The 19,935-nt window shown below is 50.3% G+C and overlaps 1 protein-coding gene across 6 annotated transcripts in view; it reads right to left on the minus strand.

Moving 5' to 3' along the window:
• ndst1b (N-deacetylase/N-sulfotransferase (heparan glucosaminyl) 1b) overlaps positions 1-19,935 on the minus strand; it is a 320,572-nt gene that overhangs the window by 89,250 nt on the left and 211,387 nt on the right. For all 6 annotated transcript variants that reach the window (XM_072512714.1, XM_072512712.1, XM_072512713.1 and 3 more), the window contains one exon: positions 7,147-8,489. In XM_072512714.1, the coding sequence (XP_072368815.1) occupies positions 7,147-8,142 (996 nt within the window). In that variant the 5' untranslated portion in view covers positions 8,143-8,489. The remainder of the gene's footprint in view (positions 1-7,146; positions 8,490-19,935) is intronic.

Below are 19,935 nucleotides of genomic sequence, written 5' to 3' on the forward strand. Positions count from 1 at the left end.
CATTTAGGAGTACCCAATTGTTTTCTTTTTCCAATTAAGGGGCAATTTAGCGTGGCCAATCCACCTAGCCTGCACGTCTTTTGGGTTGTGGGGGGGGGGCGATACCCACGCAGACACGGGGAGAATGTGCAAACTCCACACGAACAGGGCCGGGATTCGAACCCGGGTCCTCAGCGCTGTAGGCAGCAATGCTGCCCTCCAAGCGCCCTTTCTAATCCCACATTCCTGCGCCTGGCCCTGTAGCTTACAGCGCTTAAGATGCAGATCCAGATACTTTTTGGAAGTGTTTAGGGTCTCTGCCTCCGCCACCAACTCGGGCAGCGAATTCCAGACTCGTGTCCCCTCTACACCTTCCGCCACTTATCTTGAATCTATGTCCCCTGGTTCTAGAATTCTCCACCAAGGGAAACAATTTTATCCTGTCCACCCCATCTCTTCCCCTCATCATTTTGCACACCTCAATTAAGTCACCCTTCAGCCTTCTATGTTCCAAGGAAAATAACCCCAATCTCTCCTCGTAGCTACACTTTTCCAGCCCTGGCAACATTCTTGCAAACCTCCTCTGCACCCTCTCCAGAGCAATAACGTCCTTCCTGTAATGTGGTGACCAGAAGTGCAGACAATACTCCAGTTGTGGCCTCACCAGTGTTTTATACAATTCCAACATTATATCCTTACTTTTATATTCTATACTTGTGCCAATGAAGGAGAACATTCCATATGCTTTCTTAACAACCTCGTCTGCTTGAACTGCTGTCTTTAGGGACCTGTGCACTTATACGCCAAGATCTCTCGCTTCGTCTGTCCCTCTTAGTATATTCCCGTTTATTGTGTACTCCCTATAACTGTTTGACCTCCCTAAATGCGTGACCTCACACTTCTCTGTGTGAATTCCATGACCCACTTTATCGCCCACTCCACCAACCCACCTGTATCATTCTGGAGATTGTAGCTATCCTCTACTCTGTCCACCACTCGGCCAATCTTTGTGTCGTCTGCAAATCTGACAATCGTGCTCTCCACGTTCATGTCTAAATCGTTACTATATAGCACAAACAGTACGGGTCCCAACACCCAGCCCTGTGGAACACCACTTGAAACAACTTTCCAATTGCAAAGGCAGCCACCGACCATTTCCCTCTGTTTCAGAATTACTCTCTGTTCTCCAATGTGCATCCTTCTCAATACTCCTATCTCGCTTCCTGACTCGTCACACAGCCACCCCTTGGGTGAATACGAACCCCCCATGCAGCAGCAGCAACCCCCCCCCCCCCCCCCCCCCCCGACGATCTTTAAAAAAGTGCATTATGTGGCTTCCCTGACGACATCCTGTCTCTGGCAGCTTCCCTGCAAGTCGACTGAGTGCATGGACTGCAGGAGACCCATTTAGGACAATGAGAAAAGAAAGATCTGCATTTCTACCGTGCCTTTCATGACCACTGGACTTCTCAAAGCACTTCACAGCCGACGCAGTATTTTCTGAAGTGGAGTCACTTCGTAACGTAGGAAACAGAGCAGCCAATGTGCGCACAGCAAGCTCCCACTAACAGCAACGTGATAACGACCAGACAATCTGCTTTTAATGATGTTGATTGAGAGATAAATATTGACCAAAATACCAAGGATAATTTCCCCATTCTTCTTTGAAATAGTGTCCATCCAAACAGGCAGACGGGGCCCCGGTTTAATGTCTCATCTCAAAGTCGGTGCCTCTGACAATGCAGCACTTCTTCAGCGCGCCGGCCCCGACTCAACATGGCGTCGGTGTTCAGGGGCCGGCCGCGCAGGGAAGTAGGCCCTGGGGGGGGGGGGGGGGGGGGGGACGCCGGCCCGCCGATTGGTGGGCCCCGATCACGGGCCAGACCCCATCGGAGGCCCCCCCCCCCCCGGTGAAGGAGGCCCCCCCCCTCCCCCACCCCTCCCCCCCCCCCAGAGGCCGCCCCCTGACCGTTCGCGCAGAGTTCCCGCCAGCAGCTACCAGGGGTGGACGGCGCTGGCGGGACTCTGTCGCATCTGCGCGGCCGCTCGGCCCATCCGGGCCGGGAGAATTGGCAGCTCCGCAGATTCCAGCGATTCTCCGCACCTCGGAGAATCGCGCACCGGCGTCGGGGCACGGTTGCGGCGATTCTCCGGTCCGGCATGGGGCTCAGAGAATCGCCCCCTCTCTGTTTGATTATGTGAGCTTTATTAGTCAGGAAATTGTATTGGGGAAATTGATGGGATTAAAACCCGACCAGTCTCCAGGGCCTGAATCTCTGCATCCCACAGTACTTAAGGAAGTGGTCCTAGAAATAGTGGGTGCATTGGTGACCATTTTCCAGCATTTTGTAGACTCTGGAAGAGTCCCAATGGATTGGAGGGTAGCTAATGTAACCCCGCTGTTTAAAAAAGGAGGGAGAGAGAAAACGGGGAATTATAGACCGCTTATCCTGACATCGGTGGTGGGGAAAATGCTGGAGTCAATTATTTTAGGTTGAGATAACTGAACATTTGGAAAGTGGGGACACGATCGGTCCAAGTCAGCATGGATTCACAAAAGGAAATCATGCTAGTCAAATTTTCGGGAATTTTCTGAGGATGTGCCCAGTAGAGTGGACAAGGGTGAACCAGTGGATGTTGTGTATCTGGACTTTCAAAAGGCTTTTGACAAGGTCCCACACAAGGGATTAGTGAGCAAAAGTATAGCTCATCGAGCGGGGGTGATGTATTGACATGGGTGGAGAACAGGTTGGCAGAGAGTGGGAATAAATGGGTCCTTTTCAGAGTGGCAGGCAGTGACTAGTGGGCTACCGCAGGGTTCAGTGCTGGGACCCCAGCTGTTCACAATATACATTTATGATTTGGACGATGGAGTTGCATGCAATATCTCCAAATTTGCAGACGACACAACGCTAGGTGGCAGTGTGTGCTGTGAGGAGGCTGCAAAGAGGCTGCAGGGTGACTGCGACAGGTTGGCTGAGTGGGCAAATACTTGGCAAATGCAATATAATGTGGGTAAATGTGAGATTATCCACTTTGGTGGCAAAAACAGGAAGGCAGATTATTAGCTGCATGGTGGCAGTTTAGGAAGAGAGGAAGTGGAACAGTTGCGGAAGGTTGGCATGCCAGGTACAGCAGGCGGGCGAGGAAAGTTAATGGCATGCTGGCCTTCGTGGCGAGAGGTTTTGAGAAAAGGAGTCTTACTGCAGTCATTCAGGGCCTTGGAGAGGCCACACCTTGAGTATTGTGTGCAGTTTTGGTCTCCTAGTTTGAGGGAGGACTAATTCCCAGGATGGCAGGACTGACATATGAAGAAAGACTGGATCGACTGGGCTTGTACTCACTGGGGTTCAGCAGAATGAGAGGGGATCTCATAGAAACCTATAAAATCCCGGTGGGACTGGACAGGTTAGATGCGGGAAGAATGTCCCCGAGGTTGGGGACGTCCAGAACTAGGAGTCACAGCCTAAGAATAAGGGGTAAGCCCCATTCAGGACTGAGATGAGGAAGAACTTCTTCTCTCAGAGAGTTGGGAACTTGTGGAATTCTCTCCCACAGAAAGCTGGTGGGGCCGGTTCGGTGGATATATTCAAGAGAGAGCTGGGCGTGGCCCTTGCGGCTAAAGGGATCAAGGGGTATGGAGAGAAAGCGGGAGTGGGATACTGAATTTGCATAATCCGCCATGATCATATTGAATGGTGGTGTAGGCTCGATGGGCCGAATGGCCTACTCCTGCACCTGTTTTCTATGTTTCTGAGTCTGGTAACTGATTTGTGCTCATTGTGCTCGTTTGGGCCATGACTCAGAGGAAAGCTGAACAGATACACAGAAGCTACTGGAGGTTAAGAGCTGAAACATGGTGTAGACATTGTAAAGCATTGTATAAAACCCTATAAATAATGTTCCTGCACAGCTAGAAACTAATATTGTTGCTTTGGGCAAATCAAATTTATAAGATGCACAACAGATGCAAGAACACAGCAGGAGCTCGAAGCAACATTATCGAAGTTTGCAGATTCATGTTGAGAGGGGCATAAAGATCTTATGCAGCACATCCGCAGGATGGTGACATCGCCCTCTGAACTGATCTCCCAGGTGGTTCTGCCCGCTCTTCAGGAGCGGGCGTTTCCACCATCAGCTCACTGCCTCCATCTTGCGATGCCCTTGCTCTCTCTCTCCCTCGCTCTCTCGCTCGCTCTCTGCCTGAGCAGTTCTCACCTTTCTCAGTGTGACAGTCTTCCCTCGAGCTGATTGGCCGCCTCGTGCCCGTGTACTGCCCGCTACCCCCAATTGGAAAGTGAATGCAGAGGTGGCCGTCTGATTCGCTGACTCTCGTAAAATTAAGCCAGCAGAGGCGATATTGAATTGTCTCTAACCCTAAGCTGAAAATGTTTCCAAAGTTGGGTTCCCAACGATGGTGGGAAAATCCAGACCCTGGTGTCCACATAATATAACATATACATACATAATATTGAATATCTTATATAAGGCCGGTTCAGACTCGATGGGCCAAATGGCCACACTCTGCGCTGCAGGGGCTCTATGACGGTAATGACTTCTGATGCATTCCCACACTCTGCTATTGCATAGAAGGCGGCCCATGATTGCCTGTGCTGCCTACTGTCCTTAGTCCATGGGCCTTGTCCACAACAGAAGTATATTACTTGACTCTGGTAATGTTCATTTGCATTGTCAGCAACTGGACAGTACCTCTACCTCACGTAGATCGCGAGCAACCTCCAGGCTTCACAATTGGCAGCACAGCATCCAAGAATCACACGCTCACTCATCAACCCAAACACATTTCAACAAAGATCCAAGAACGAAACTTCAACCCAGTTTGATCTTATTCTCTCATTAACAGCAACGTCCTTACAGCAGGGAATGAGATTCCCGCCCCCGCCAAATATCCGGTGACGGAGAATTCGGCAACCGGCGGGGGCGGCCCCCGGCGATTCTCCGACCCGGTGGGTCATGTTATCTTTTCTCGAGAACAAAACTGCAGCCTGTTCAGACATTCCTGATAATTGCAACCTTTCAGCTTTGATATAACCCTTACTAATCTTTTTCCCACTTTCTTCAATTTTAAAATATGTTAGAACATAGAACATTACAGCGCAGTACAGGCCCTTCAGCCCTCGATGTTGCGCCGACCTGTGAAACCACTCTAAAGCCCATCTACATTATTCCCTTATCATCCATATGTTTATCCAATGACCATGTAAATGCCCTTAGTCTTGGCGAGTCCACTATTGTTGCAGGCAGGGCATTCCACGCCCCTACTACTCTCTGAGTAAAGAACCTACCCCTGATATCTGTCCTATATCTATCTCCTCTCAATTTAAAGCTATGTCCCCTCGTGCGAGCCATCATCATCTGAGGAAAAAGGCTCTCACTGTCCACCCTATCCAATCCTCTGATCATCTTGTATGCCTCAATTAAGTCACCTCTTAACTTTCTTCTCTCTAACGAAAACAGCCTCAAGTCCCTCAGCCTTTCCTCATAAGATCTTCCCTCCATACCAGGCAACATCCTGGTAAATCTCCGCTGCACCCTTTACAATGCTTCCACATCCTTCCTATAATGCAGTTGGATTTCTTGCCCCCCACCCCACCCCTCCGGCTCCTGAATTTAGCGGTGTTGGAATCGGAAAATGGAATATCCGCCTATTTCAGACATGGTGTTAATATATCCGGGGCTGGCAAACACTTGGAAGGAGGTTTCATGACAGGAGCCAACAATTGGGCCAAACGGAGCATTGGAGTGGGGGTGGGGGGGGGTGCTGTTCCAGAGCTTTGCTGGGGATAGGGGGTTATCGATTCTGATTCCACAGGGGGGGGGGAGGTGGGGGGTCAGTCACGTTGGAAGGGAACAATCGTCACGCGCCTGGCCCACAAGCAGAGCTGTAAAGAAATGTATCTCTTCCACGAAGCAGTCCTCGCCTCCCTTTAGCTGCCGGGAAGCCTGACCATCCCTGGTTGCCCCTGGCAAACACATTAAATCTGAGGAATGGAACATCATTATAATATTGAAATGACCAACTTGCCTCCGGGGAAGAGGTTGGTTGCCTGCTGGCACTCATCCCCTCTTTTAAAACTAGAGATGGGGACAGGGTTCGAAATGGTCCAATTTTTACAACTCACCCAAACCAAACCCATCTGCACTTTTTTGAGGGGTGGGGTGGGTTAAAATTCCTCCCTCAATGATAGCATCAAACACTGAGGAACTACAGCCTGAGGAAGATTACCAATTTAGTTGAAACCTAGGCAATTTTGTGCCTTTTGCTCAATCTCTCCCAGCAATTGGGTTAAGACTTTGTGAAATTTCACTAAAGACCCTTAAGCCGGCACAAAGGATTTATTTCTGTCATTCTGAGCTCAATTGGAATTCAGAATCCAGCGGTGAAAGGTCAGCCGACGAGCCCGTTTGCTGACACCACAAGTGAGGAAAATCCTTTTCACCCAGAGGGTGGCGGGAATCTGGGACTCGCTGCCTGAAAGGGTGGGAGAGGCGGGAACCCGCACAACATGTAAGAAGCATTTAGATCAGCACTTGAATGGGCAGCACGGCGGCGCAGTGGGTTAGCCCTGCAGCTTCACGACGCCGAGGTCCCAGGTTCGATCCCGGCTCTGGGTCACCGTCCGTGTGGAGTTTGCACATTCTCCCCGTGTCTGCGTGGGTTTCGCCCCCACAACCCAAAGATGTGCAGGGTCGGTGGATTGGCCACGCTAAATTGCCCCTTAATTGGAAAAATGAATTGGGTACTCTAAATTATTATTATTTGTAAAAAATCTGCATTTGAAAACTGCAGTCGGCAAGGCTACGGGCCAAGTGCTGGAAAATGGGATTCGAGCTGATAGGTGCTTGATGGCCAGCACAGGCATGACGGGCTGAAGGGCCTCTTTCTGTGCTGTGGAGGGCGGGCTTCTCCGTCCCGCCAGCCGGCCAATGGGGTTTCCCATTGTGGGCAGCCCCACGTAGTCGGGAAATCCCCGGGTGTGGGTGCGCTGCCGGCGTAACGGAGAAACCCTCCAGCGGAGAATCCAGCCCAATGACTTCACGACTATGACCACACCTCAATGCACTGTGATAAATACGGTTTGAACAGTTGGCAGGAAGCAAATCAAATCTTTGTGCTTTTGCTTGGTAATAAAACAAAAGACTTACCTTCACATCCCCTGCTTTCATCCTGGTCCCCTCCTTCCCGACAAAGATGTCATCAATATCCACCAAAATATATCTGTCCAGCGAGAGAGATAATCTCTTTCCTGTGAGGAAGGAGACGGCATCCACGAAGACAAGCTTGTGGAGCCAGAAGTTCATGTTATTCCCAAAGAGCACTCGCTGAATGCCATCGTGGAGCCCCAGGTCCTGGACCACCGTCGTGTGGAGCGCGGCGTCCACCTCCATGTGAGGGATATTCTCCGCCGATTTTGTTTTGGCAAGCAGCACAGGCTCGTACGTCGAGTGGTTGGACTGGAAAACCGTCCAGTCGTCGCCAGGCAGGAGGCCCTTCTCGATCTCCTTCGCTTTGGTGATGTAGAGAAGCGGTGACTTGGGGTTTATGCTGCAGTCTTTGAGCCCCAGGTTGGAATGGAGGAAGAGCGGGAACCCTTTCAGCTGGGCGCTGAGCAAACTATTTTCATTGGCCTTGAAGAAGCCAATTATCCCAACGCTGTACTCGATGCAGTATTTATCCAACAGTTCCCTATTCCAAGCATCCAAGTTCACATACTTTAAAATGTTCTCATATATAACGAGGATAAAGCGACCTCGGTCCTCGTCTGTCAAGGTGGGCATATCCCCCTTGCCAGGGGCGATTTCTGTGTGGTACTTAAAACGGCTGGACTCCAGAATCGCCACAATCTCCTGACCCAGCTGGGTGTACATGCTTTCAACAAAGACCAACACTACAGGGTCAGTCCGAGAAACATCCACAGGCTTCATGGGCCTTGTTGGGAATAGTCTTGACGGAGTGACACGGGAATCATCACAATCTGGACGCTGCGCCTCGCTGGAAGGCTCAGTATCCTGCTTAGTGCCGATGTACAGGTAATAGGCTGAAATAAACACAGTCAACATACAAAAGGCAAAAAGCAACAGAAGCACCCCCTGCAGTGTAAGCTGTCGAAACACCCGCCGCAACCTGCCCAGCAAACTCATGCTTTACTCCGTCCCCGCTCTGAGGTTTTAAAAACAGCGCGGTTGCTTTTGCCTCACGAAATTAAAAATCTTCCCTCTTGCCCTTTCTTGCGTTTCATGTCACCATCGCAAATCATTTATCGCCGCTCCAAGCCGGGGGCGCGAGGTTTCCTCGGGTTGCCACGGAGATGAGGTGTGTGTGCGCGCGCGCGCGCGCCCGCTCCCTCTGCTCCCTCAGGTCGAAGGTTCGGCTGTGCCCATCCTGCCCAAGGCTGGACCCTCTCGGCCGAGGGTGAACCACGAGAGGCGTCCCAAATCTCAACCATCGATGAGGCCGTTCACGGCTGAAGGAAAGGAAAACGCTCACCCTGAAATGGAGAGACAACAAACACCCAGTCACACAAAATATTCACAAGTTGGGGTTCCAGCATCCACATTTTAGCCGGATATTTTTGACAAATTTAAAGAACGCACGGAGGGGCGGCACAGTGGTTAGCACTGCTGCCTCACGGCGCTGAGGATCCGGGTTCGATCCCGGGTCACTGTCCGTGTGGAGTTTGCACATTCTCCCCGTGTTTGCGTGGGTCTCACACCCACAGCCCAAAGATGTGCAGGGCAGGTGGGTTGGCTGCGCTAAGTTTCCCCTTAATACGAAAAAATGAATTGTGTACTCTAAATTTATATTCAAAAAAAGAACACACCGGTTTATTTCTCTGTAGATACAATGCAAAAAAAAAAAACCAGATCAGGCATTTCTTGTTCGTAATGCTGAGGAAATGAAAATTCTCACTCTCCATTACTCCCGTTTCCCCGTGCCCTTTGCCAAGGTGCTAATTGTTTGCTAAAAGTAAATCACTGCGGATGCTGGGATCTGAAAGAAGGACAGAAAATGCTGGACGATCTCAGCAGGTCTGACAGCCTCTGCGGGGAGAGGAGGGAGCTGACGTTTCCAGTCTGGGTGACTCTTTGTCAAAGCTAATTGTCTGTGGTTTGATTCCACAGGTGCTGACAGCTGTGCAGTCAGCACCTCGTCCAGGTGCCAATGGGGGATATCGCAGCCACACTTGATCCCTGTCCACACAGTAACCCCCCCCCCACCCCACCGCCCAGGCGAAAACCAAATCTCATCATTATTATTGTTGGGCTGGACAGCGGAGTCAACAGGAACTGGACTTAGTTAATCGAGGAGTTAACTCATTTACCTTTGATTAACTACTTTTATTTTCAAATATACACGGTGTACAGGATAGCGAGCGCACTGTAATGTTTGTTAAATTAGGCCACTGTATTCAGCATCATCCTGTTCTTCCGCCCCACTTACTTCACTCCAAATGATCTGCCTGCACGACAGAATTAATCATCTGGGCTTTTCTTGTGGCTAACATATTTAGACCAGAGCGGAGCCACCTGCCAAACATGTTAAAAAATGTCTATTTATCAACTTGACCATGAGCAACATTTCAAATGATCCTGTGCATCATTTAGAGGCTTTTATGGGTTGTGTTGTGTTCCCCTGCGCCCCCCCCCCACTCACCCACCTAACACGCTCCCTCCCCCACCTAACACGGCCTCCCCCTACCCACCTAACACGGCCCCCCCCCCCAACCCAGGGATCAGTCTGAGGAACATTGAGCTGGATTCTCCGTTTCAGGGACTATGTCCCTACGTCGTCGTAAAAACTGTGGCCTTTCATGCCAGAAAAACTGGCAAGAAAAACTTTACGATAGCGACATTTAAGGAGCATCTTGACAAATACATGAATAGGATGGGAATAGAGGGATACGGACCCAGGAAGTGTAGAAGATTTTAGTTGAGACGGGCAGCATGGTCGGCACGGGCTTGGAGGGCCGAAGGGCCTGTTCCTGTGCTGTACTTTTCTTTGTTCTGTGTTTTTATATTCCCAGCCCTGCAGGGGGCGAGCAAGGACCCGGAGAAGATCTCGCAGCTTTAGCTGCAGATATGCGCCCCCGCACTTCTGGGTCAGAGGCCGGGCATGCGCACGGCGGACTCAGACCGCGAGTTGGACCTCGTAAATAGTGCCCCCGATCGGCTACGCACCCGACCTGGATCCACCCGCCCCAAAATAGCCCCACTGCCCTCCGAACGGTCCACCCCCAACCATGGCGGCCGCGGGCTGAGTTCATGGCGTCGGGACTTTGGCCGGTCGGGGGCGGAGGATAGCGGGTCGGGCCTCCGGCAATGGCCGCAGGTAGGGGATACGCGGCGCGGTGTACTTCCAGGGTACGTCGCTATTCGGGAGCCGGAGAATCGAGGAACCGGTGCCAGGCGCGATTTCGGCGTCGGGGTGCAGAGAACCCAGACCATTACTCTTCACAAATTTTACCTCGACAGCAGCTTTGGGGCGATATCATGGAACCCCTGTAGTGCAGAAGGAGGCCATTCGGCCCTTCGCGTCTGCACCGACCCTCCAAAAGAGCAGCCTTCGCAGGTCCCTCTAATCTGCACATTCCCGTGCAAACACCACTCAGCCAAGGCTGGAATTGAACCCGGGTCCCTGGCACGGTGAGGCAACAGTGCTGGCCACTGTGCCCCCGTGCAGGTGTCAGCAAAATCTGTGCAAGGATAGGAAGAGAGAAGTGCAAACAAATCCAAAAAGTTTTCAATGTGATTCGGGGAGCGGGCCACACACTTGCAAATGGCATTTTATCCAGATAAACATCCAGGCAACAGATAATATCTGTATTGCTTGCATACTGAGTTAGGTCACTGAAGGTCCATAACCAATGTAGAGAAACGGCAGCTAAAACTAACAAGGGCTGTGGTCATAAAGCCATTTAGTGCAAGAGTAAGGACAAGGTTTGACATTCGACAGGTTGCTGGTCAGCTGTGTTTGGACCAGTGTGTGCCTGCAATTTAATTCCCCTGACATACTGAGAGATGGAATGTCCTTGGTAATGGTGCAAAGGAGAACTAGAATTATTCCTAGCTTAAAGAACCTCAGCGACGCAGATGGCCTCAAGAAACGTGGTTTATGTCCTTCAGAACATTGTAGATTTAGAATTGATCTGATCGAGGGTCTATGAAATAACTGAAGGATGAGACTGCGTCCATATTGAGATATTTATCCTGTTTAATCGACTGGGGAGGCACAGGTTTAAAATGAGTGACGGTAAGAATAGGCTGAACACGGGGCAGTTCTTCACTTCACCAGAGAGTGACGGAGCCTGGTGAATGCATCCTCATTTGGCGCGGTGATCAAGTGCTGATTCAGAGGGATTTGGGCCTGTTCCTAGGCGCAAGGGTTGTAGACGGTTAAGGGTCCTCACAGGTAAATCTTGGCCCACGTCATCTCATGGGCTGGCCTTGATCGCCTGACAAGAGCAGCAAGGAAGGCTCCTCCAGGATTGCTGCGGGCCTCAGAGTGAAACAGACCCAAGGCCATCACTGAGCCATTCCGTTCAATAAAACCTCCTCCTGCAGAGATACTGAAATGAAGGGCAGCAGACAAACTGAAGCCAGCCCCCGTCGTCAATAGGCCCCAGTGCCGGGCGGGGGGGGACGGGGGACACACACACTTAACTGGCCAAACCAGCCTCTGACGGCAATTAGACAAGTCATTATTTTTGTTAAACGCACCAAATTCTGACTTAACAACTTGAATTCCAGCCTGGGGGAGGGGGGGGGGGGATTAATGAGAAATAATAACTTAAGACGACTTAAGACGTGTAACGAGCTGCAGCACTGTCAGTGGAATGATTAGAGGCTTCTGCAGATGACGTTAAGGAGTGTTAATTCCTACCCCATGAAGGCTGGTTAGGCCCAGCTCTGATATGATCGCCTCAGCTGACACAGTACATGCCGCAAATGGAAAATGCAGACTTCTCATCACGCGCTACCCCCCCCCCCCCCCCCCCCACCACCCCCCCCCCCCCCCTCCCCCGCCCACCCCCACCCAAGGATTATCAGTCTGTTGCATTTTAAGGGACATTACTGCTGGGGAAAGATCCTGGCTCTCCATCCCTGTGTTGTCGACGGAGGACCCCAATGCGCCTGAGATTTCACCGAGAATAAATCTTTTCACTCCATTCTCATGAGCTGCGAAGCAAAAGGAATAGAAAAGCGCCCTCCCGCCCACTCCCTCTGGACACCAACGTCTAATCCTTTGGCACAAATCCTGCAAATGCAGAAATATTCCCACAATTGATATTTTGCATAACCTGAAGCTGCCAGCCCTTGCATGCAAGATTAATTTTGCTGAGAGACGCCTGTGGTCGACGCTGCGAGTGGCGTGAATTTAAATATGTGGGATATTAATAAAGCTTTTGATTTGCTGCGCAGCTCTGTCTAAAAAAAAACCTCTCACAGTTACTCTGCGGAACTGATGCATTAAAAGCAAGTGGCCGAACCTTTTAACCTTGCACGCATCAGGACAAACTCAACTATGCCAAATTTCAAACCATCGCAACACTTTATACTGCAGGCGAAACGGCTACTGATTGGTTTGGAAGTCAACTCTGATTGGCTGAGGTGATGCCATGGAGAAAGCAATGAGGAGATATTGGCATACTGGACTCGAAACGCTCACTCTGTTTCTCTCTCCTCAGACGCTGCCAGACCTGCTGAGCTTGTCCAGCACTTTCTGTTTTTGATTCAGATTTCCAGCATCCGCAGTGTATTTTATTTTTGTTTTACTGTATAAATTTAAATTGTTTAAAATTTGGTACTCTTCTGTTTGCCCTGATGAGTGCAAGTTGAAAAGATTCAGCCACCTGCCTCTCACTTCAGCCATAGTCAAAATAAATGTTCTCAAACTCAATTCACTGGAAACAAGAAGCCTGTGGTGTTTGATGAGGATATGGGTTGTGGTAGAGCTTCATGTGGGTGAAGACACAGAACATGGCAGAGTTTTATTGGGATGTGAGTGTCAAGTGTAAGGGTCCCTCTTGCTTATTCCCTGTTTATTGCCTTATTTCCCATTTTTTTCATTTTTTCCGTTACATTTTTGATCCATGGATGATTTATGGACACGTGTCTTTAAGGCAACCTTTAATTCAAACAGAATGTTCCAGAAGGTTAGTGCTGATTTAAAATGGTGATTGCAGACAGATCAGCACCAGTGACAGAGATGGGCCGGCGTCAGTGATGACTTGGTTTGATTGATTGACTGGTGACCAATGAATTGGCGCCGAGGAGTGGCGTGAACCACTCCGGCTTCGGGCCGCCCAGAAGGTTCGGAATCCTCCGCAACTTCAGGGGCTAGGCCGGCACCGGCGGGCTTGGCGCCGCGCCAAACGGCGCAGAAGGGGCTTGGCGCCGGTCCTCCACTGCGAGTTGGCACATGCGCAGGAGCGCCAGCGTATGCTGGCGTCATCCCAGCGCATGCGCAGGGCGGTTCATCTCCGCACCGGCCATGGCGGAGGTCAACAGCAGTCGGTGCGGAGCGAAAGAGTGCCCTCACGGCACAGGCCCGCCTGCCGATCGGTGGGCCCCGATCGCTAGCCAGGCCACCGTGGGGGCACCTCCCGGGGCCAGATCCCCCCCCCCCCGACGGAGGACCCCGGAGGCCGCCCGCAGAATCAGTTCTCGCCAGTAAGTACCGGGTCTAATTTACGCTGGCGGGACCGGCCTAAAACGGGCGGCCGCTCGGCCTATCGCGGGCCGGAGAATCGCCGGGGGGGGGCCGCTGCCAGTGGCCGCGACCAGCGCGATTCCCGCCACCGCCAAAACCCCGGCGCTGGAGAATTCGGCAGCCGGCAAGGGCGGGATTCACGCCGCCCCTGGCGATTCTTCGGTCCGGCGGGGAAATCGGATAATCCCGCCCATGGTCTTTTCTGGAGTCACATGTAGGCCAGACCAGGTGAGGATCGCAGATTTCCCTCCTTAAAGAATATTAGTGAACGAGATGGGTTTTTACAACAAACAATCAACCACAGTTTCATGGTCACCTTTACTGAGACTAACTTTTCAATTCCAGATTTATTGAATTTAAATTGGGATTTGGACGTGTGTCTCTGAAGCAAATGCCTGAGCCTCTGGGGAACGGGTGGAGCGGCATTTTCACCTCTCCACCATCTCAAATGGACATTGCTAGGAATACAGGCAGCTCAGCCTGTGCTGAGAAATGCATTGAGGCAATGGGTCACAATTAGTTGTGGCGGAGCAGCGTCTGTCGCGGGTTAGACTCAGCTCTACAAGTTTAAGTTCTTCAATGGTTGACAGGCGGCTAGAAGTGGTGGCCAGGGCAGTGAGAAAACTCCCCAGAGACCTCAGGTAACAGGGCAAGCAACCACGCATCTCCTTAACCAATCACACTGAAGGGTCGTGAATAAGAAATAAACAGCGCAATGTTTGAGCAGGGAGCGTGAATGAGAATGGGTGAACTCAATGTCAAATCAGGTACAAAAATCAGGTGGAAAGTAACAAAAAGGACTGAATTTTCAGCCTGAGGGTGGGGTTCCGATATAAGGACCAGTTCTGGGTCTTGACGCTGCGCCGCTATTTTCAGAGTGATTAATTCAAAGGTCGGCGAGGGAGGTCAGCACGGTGGCGCAAGTGGTTAGCCCGGCTGCCTCATGGCGCCGAGGTCCCAGGTTCGATCCCGGCTCTGGGTCGCTGTCTGTGTGGAGTTTGCACATTCTCCCCGTGTTTGCGTGGGTTTCGCCCCCACAACCCAAAGATGTGCAGGGTAGGTGGATTGGCCATGCTAAATTGCCCCTTAATTGGAAAAATTGAATTGGATACTCTAAATTTAAAAAAAAACTATTAAAAAAAAGATAGAAGTACATAGAACATACAGTGCAGAAGGAGGCCATTCAGCCCATCGAGTCTGCACCGACCCACTTAAGCCTTGACTTCCACCCTATCCCCGTAACCCAATAACCCCTCCTAACCTTTTTGGTCACTAAGGGCAATTTATCATGGCCAATCCACCTAACCTGCACGTCTTTGGAAACCGGAGCACCCGGTGGAAACCCACGCAGACACCGCACAGACAATGACCCAGCAGGGAATCGAACCTGGGACCCTGGCACTGTGAAGCCACAGTGCTAACCACTATGCTACCGTGCTGCCCGGCAAGTTGGACTTGCTGTCCAACGGTCGGCGAGTTGGACTTGCTGTCCAATCAGGGTGAGCCAGGTGGGCTCCCTAGGCTTGTGGGCCAATGGGAGCCCCTCTGCGCATCCCCCTCCCCGCTGCTCCCCCCAGCACTCACAGGTTGGCAGCCTCGCTTGCTGAGGTGGAGTCCATTGATCTGAAGAGGAAGACGACCAGGTAAGTCTTTCGTGTTTCTAAAATGGCCATAGCTACTTGGCCACTATCATGGAGCATCAACATATGGCCTTTAAAAAAATCTCCAATAACAATTAATACCTGAAGGAATGAGACTCCACTTCATTTTCAGTGCCTGAGAGATTTATTTGCAGTAATTAACTCCTGGCCGATTACCAAAAGAATCCCTGAAGGTTATAAATCTCTCTTTGTTTGAATCTAGGCAAAGTAAACGTGCATCGATCATAAATGGCTTCAAGACAAGCTTCTTTCCTCACATCAGACCAGTGCTAACTCTCTGTGGCAAATTTAGTTTGTATCCACCGCACAAGTATAGCAATTTTACACATTCAATGCAGTGCAATGTTGCGGTGGATATCAAGATCCTGCATTTAGAAAGGTAACAGCACAGGAACACAAACTGGAAACTGGGAACTCGCGTTTAACTGTCTGAAGTTGCTGGACCATTTATGCATTAAACAGAACAGCGAGTGCATGAGGTTCATGGCGATATTGAGAGTCAGATCCTGTGCAATCACAGGGGGCATGATGCAGCTTTAGACCAACGCAACAGGTTGGGATAGTTACCAGATTCGGAAATTAGGCTGTGCTAATTTATGGACGATAATTAGTTAATTATAATGTTTAACTGACGGAAGATAACATATTGATGAGTTGAGCTCTCATCAAGCCAGCTGTTGTCGGCATCCGAACCTAGAGTGGTTTGACTTAGCCATTCCCTTTTACTCTGCAGAAGGTGACTGACAAGGGCAGCACGGTAGCATTGTGGATAGCACAATTGCTTCACAGCTCCAGGGTCCCAGGTTCGATTCCGGCTTGGGTCACTGTCTGTGCGGAGTCTGCACGTCCTCCCCGTGTGTGCGTGGGTTTCCTCCGGGTGCTCCGGTTTCCTCCCACAGTCCAAAGATGTGCGGGTTAGGTGGATTGGCCATGATAAATTGCCCTTAGTGTCCAAAATTGCCCTTAGTGTTGGGTGGGGTTACTGGGTTATGGGGATAGGGTGGAGGTGTGGACCTTGGGTAGGGTGCTCTTTCCAAGAGCCGGTGCAGACTTGATGGGCTGAATGGCCTCCTTCTGCACTGTAAATTCTATGATAATCTATGACAGCCTGGCAGAATAGCAACTGCCAACGTGCATTTTCTATTCCCCTTTCTCGGGATGACCAGTTAAGACAGGTATAAATTGGAAAACTGAGTAGGTCATTGGGATTATGTCAGTGTGATTCTAACAAATGGCAAAAATACGGCTTTCTGATCAGGAAGTTCTGGGGCGGGATTCTCCGTAGACCCAGATCCTTCTAATGTGGAAAAGCCAGTGGGCAAGTTGAGACGTTCAACAAGAGTTAGGAAGTCACCTGATCGATTACCCCGATGAACGTGGTTTTGAGATCCCTCGCTGTAACTCTCCTTGTCTGTATATAATTGTAAACAAGAGTATTTTTGTTTCTGTATTTCGGAGTTCTGTAAGGGAACTTAAGGGGGGAGGAATGTGGTAGCGTGGCCCCTTTAAGGGGCGATGCTTTGTGGGCCACGTAACGGGCCCCGAGCACAGACACACCAACCCAAACAGTACACACACACACACCAACCCAAACAGTACACACACACACACACAGACACACCAACCCAAACAGTACACACACACAATCAACCCAAACAGTACACACACACACACACGCAGACACACACAGAGACACACCAACCCAAACATTACACACACACAGACACCAACCCAAAGGGCATTCAAATGGTCATTGGATAGACATATGGACGTTAAGGGAATAGTGTAGATGGGATTTAGAGTGGTTTCACAGGTCGACGCAACATCGAGGGCTGAAGGGCCTGTACTGCGCTGTAATGTTCTATGTTCTATGGGGACAGGGCACGTGAATGTTAACCTATCAGGTGTTTAGGCGTGGATCTGGCTGTTGGGGTTCGGTCATAGTTAGCCCAGCAGTCGTGGGAACACGACCTGTGCAGTCGTTATACTGCCCTGTGTACATAGTTCTTCTTATTTCAATAAACCTCTGATGTGTTCCAACACGGCCTCGAAATCTAACAGTCACTGAGTGTATAATGGCCGCTACGTGTGTTCACATAACAGCCAAACATTGATTAGCTCATCTCACATGAAGCGTCTTCACAACCTCTGGGAGGTAATGATAAAACAAAACAGCTTTGTTATATTTCGGCTTTTTCCTTTTGATATCACTCGAACAAATCGTTATCTTACACGACGTGGACTGCAGAAGTTCAAGAAGGCAGCTCAATACCACCTTCTCAAGGGCAATTAGGGATGGGCAATGAAGGCTGGCCTGACCCACCTCCTTTGAACACTTCTAAACGAGCAGCCCAAAACATCGACATACAAATCCTCTGATAAATGGGAAAAACAGCTTCTGTAAACACATGAGCGAGCGTGCAATGGGAGCAAGTGCTTTGTACATCATATACAGCCAATTCCAATACTTCCTCAGCCATTTGAACCTCGGAATGGCAATTAGGACCAGCAGCAATTTATCTTGCAAAATGTCACAGCGAAGGTATTGTCACAGGCCTGCTGGGTATGTCTCATCTCCATGAAGAACAGCTCGTGACAGACAGATAGGGTTTAGTCCCTGAAGCATCATAAAATATTCTCAGTCTATAAATATTCCAAGTCCGCTCCAGTTAGCTTCATTAATTACTGGCAGCTCAAGACTCTGTTGGTGATACTTATGGAAGAGAGGTCCGCCAGCAACAGGGCTCGGTCCCTTCAACACAAAAGGCTCCCCAGCTACAGTTGGGGAAATAGTCACACAATCAACGCAGAAATATAGGCCGGGATTGCCCGTTGCGAGACCGCCCCGTTACCGCTAGGCAAGACTCCCGCCCAGGGGACACGAACCAGCATTCAACACCGTTTTAACTCTGCGGATTTATAGTGGGAAATATTCATTTGCCTAAAACCAAGTTGGAAGCACTGCTGGTGTCGGCTATGTTGGGGCTGGGGGACAGGCGACTTTCCAGGCTGCTATCTGCATGTTTCCTCAATGGTGTGAAAGAAGAAAGAGAAGGGGGGAGATTTTCCTCTCCCATTTTCAGAGGGGTGTGTTCGGCAGTCGAGCGGGAAGTCCCACGGGAGATCCCAAATGCGATATACCTTGACGGGACTTTCCGTTCCGACTGCTGCCAGCACCCCCCCCCAAATGATATAATGGGAATGCTGACACTGAACGTCAATTTGAATATATTTAAATGTAATTATTAAGTCTTTACACCTGATAGTTCCCCCCCCCCCCACCCACCTTAGATTGTCCATTTATGTCGGGATGGAAGGCACGCTGACGTGAATCATGATAGGACTCCCACAGCGTGCACCTAGCGAGAAGAATCCGCCAAGGAGTTCAGGCGAGTTCATGGCTCCTGGGGAGAGCGTCATGCCCAGGCACTGCACCCTGGCACTGCCCACTGGCATGGGGGGGGGGGGGGGGGGTCTCCACATGGGGGCTGTTCTGTGGGATGTCTGGGGTTGCTGTTTGGGGAGGAAGCAGGGTTTCGGTGTTTAATTTTTTGTAGTAGTAATAATAATAATCTTTATTATTGTCACAAGTAGGCTTACATTAACACTGCAATGAAGTAACTGTGAAAATCCCCTAGTCGCCACACTCCGGCGCCTGTTCGGGTACACGGAGGGAGAATTCAGAATGTCCAATTCACTAACAACCACGTCTTTCGGGACTTGTGGGAGGAAACCGGAGCACCTGGAGGAAACCCACGCAGACACCGGGAGATTGTGCAAACCTAAGAGGGCTAATTAGGCCTTAGTTTAACGTCTGATCCAATAGACGGCAGCTGCGGCAGTGCAGTGCACCCTCAGTGCTGCACTACAGTATTACTGAATTTCGATAAGCCCTGAAAGTGGGACTTGTGAACTTTGCTCTGTCCCTGGGGAATCGATATAGTCAGTGTGGCATTGCTCTGAAATGGCATTATGCAAACTAATTTTTACCCCTCAGACTTTATGTTCTCATCTCACATTAATCAAACCTCAGCGACTTGGAGGGATAACCTACCATGTAATGATCGGAGGTTTGATATCTAAACTGACGTTTCCAGTGCAGTACTGAGAGAGTGCAGCACTGTCAGAGGTGTCGTCTCTCAGATAAGATTTAAACCAAGTCCCCACCTGCCCTCTCGGGTGGACGTTAAGATCCCTGTAACTTTCAGGGAAGAGCAGGGGAGATCTCCCCTGTATCTGGTCAATCTTTATCCCTCAGCTCACCACACTTATACAGACGATTTAGCCATTGTCCCATTGCTTCCTCGGGACGTTCGTGTGCACTGGTTGGCTGTCCAGTCTCCGACGTTGCGGTTGCATCATTACAACCATGAGGACGGTTAAAGCAGAGACTTTGTCGGCAGAAATGCGCTTGAGGCCTCCCTGGATGCTATATAAATCCAAGTTCTTTTCGTAAATGTGGCTCCAAGCAATACAAACAACAATGTTCTGTCGCTGACCCATAAGATGAGACACGTCCCAGATCGGGAGTCAGCACATCACAGAGGAATTGCCCCATTGAGG

The sequence above is a fragment of the Scyliorhinus torazame genome, chromosome 7 (genome assembly GCF_047496885.1).
Source record: "Scyliorhinus torazame isolate Kashiwa2021f chromosome 7, sScyTor2.1, whole genome shotgun sequence".
Lineage (NCBI taxonomy): Eukaryota > Metazoa > Chordata > Chondrichthyes > Carcharhiniformes > Scyliorhinidae > Scyliorhinus > Scyliorhinus torazame.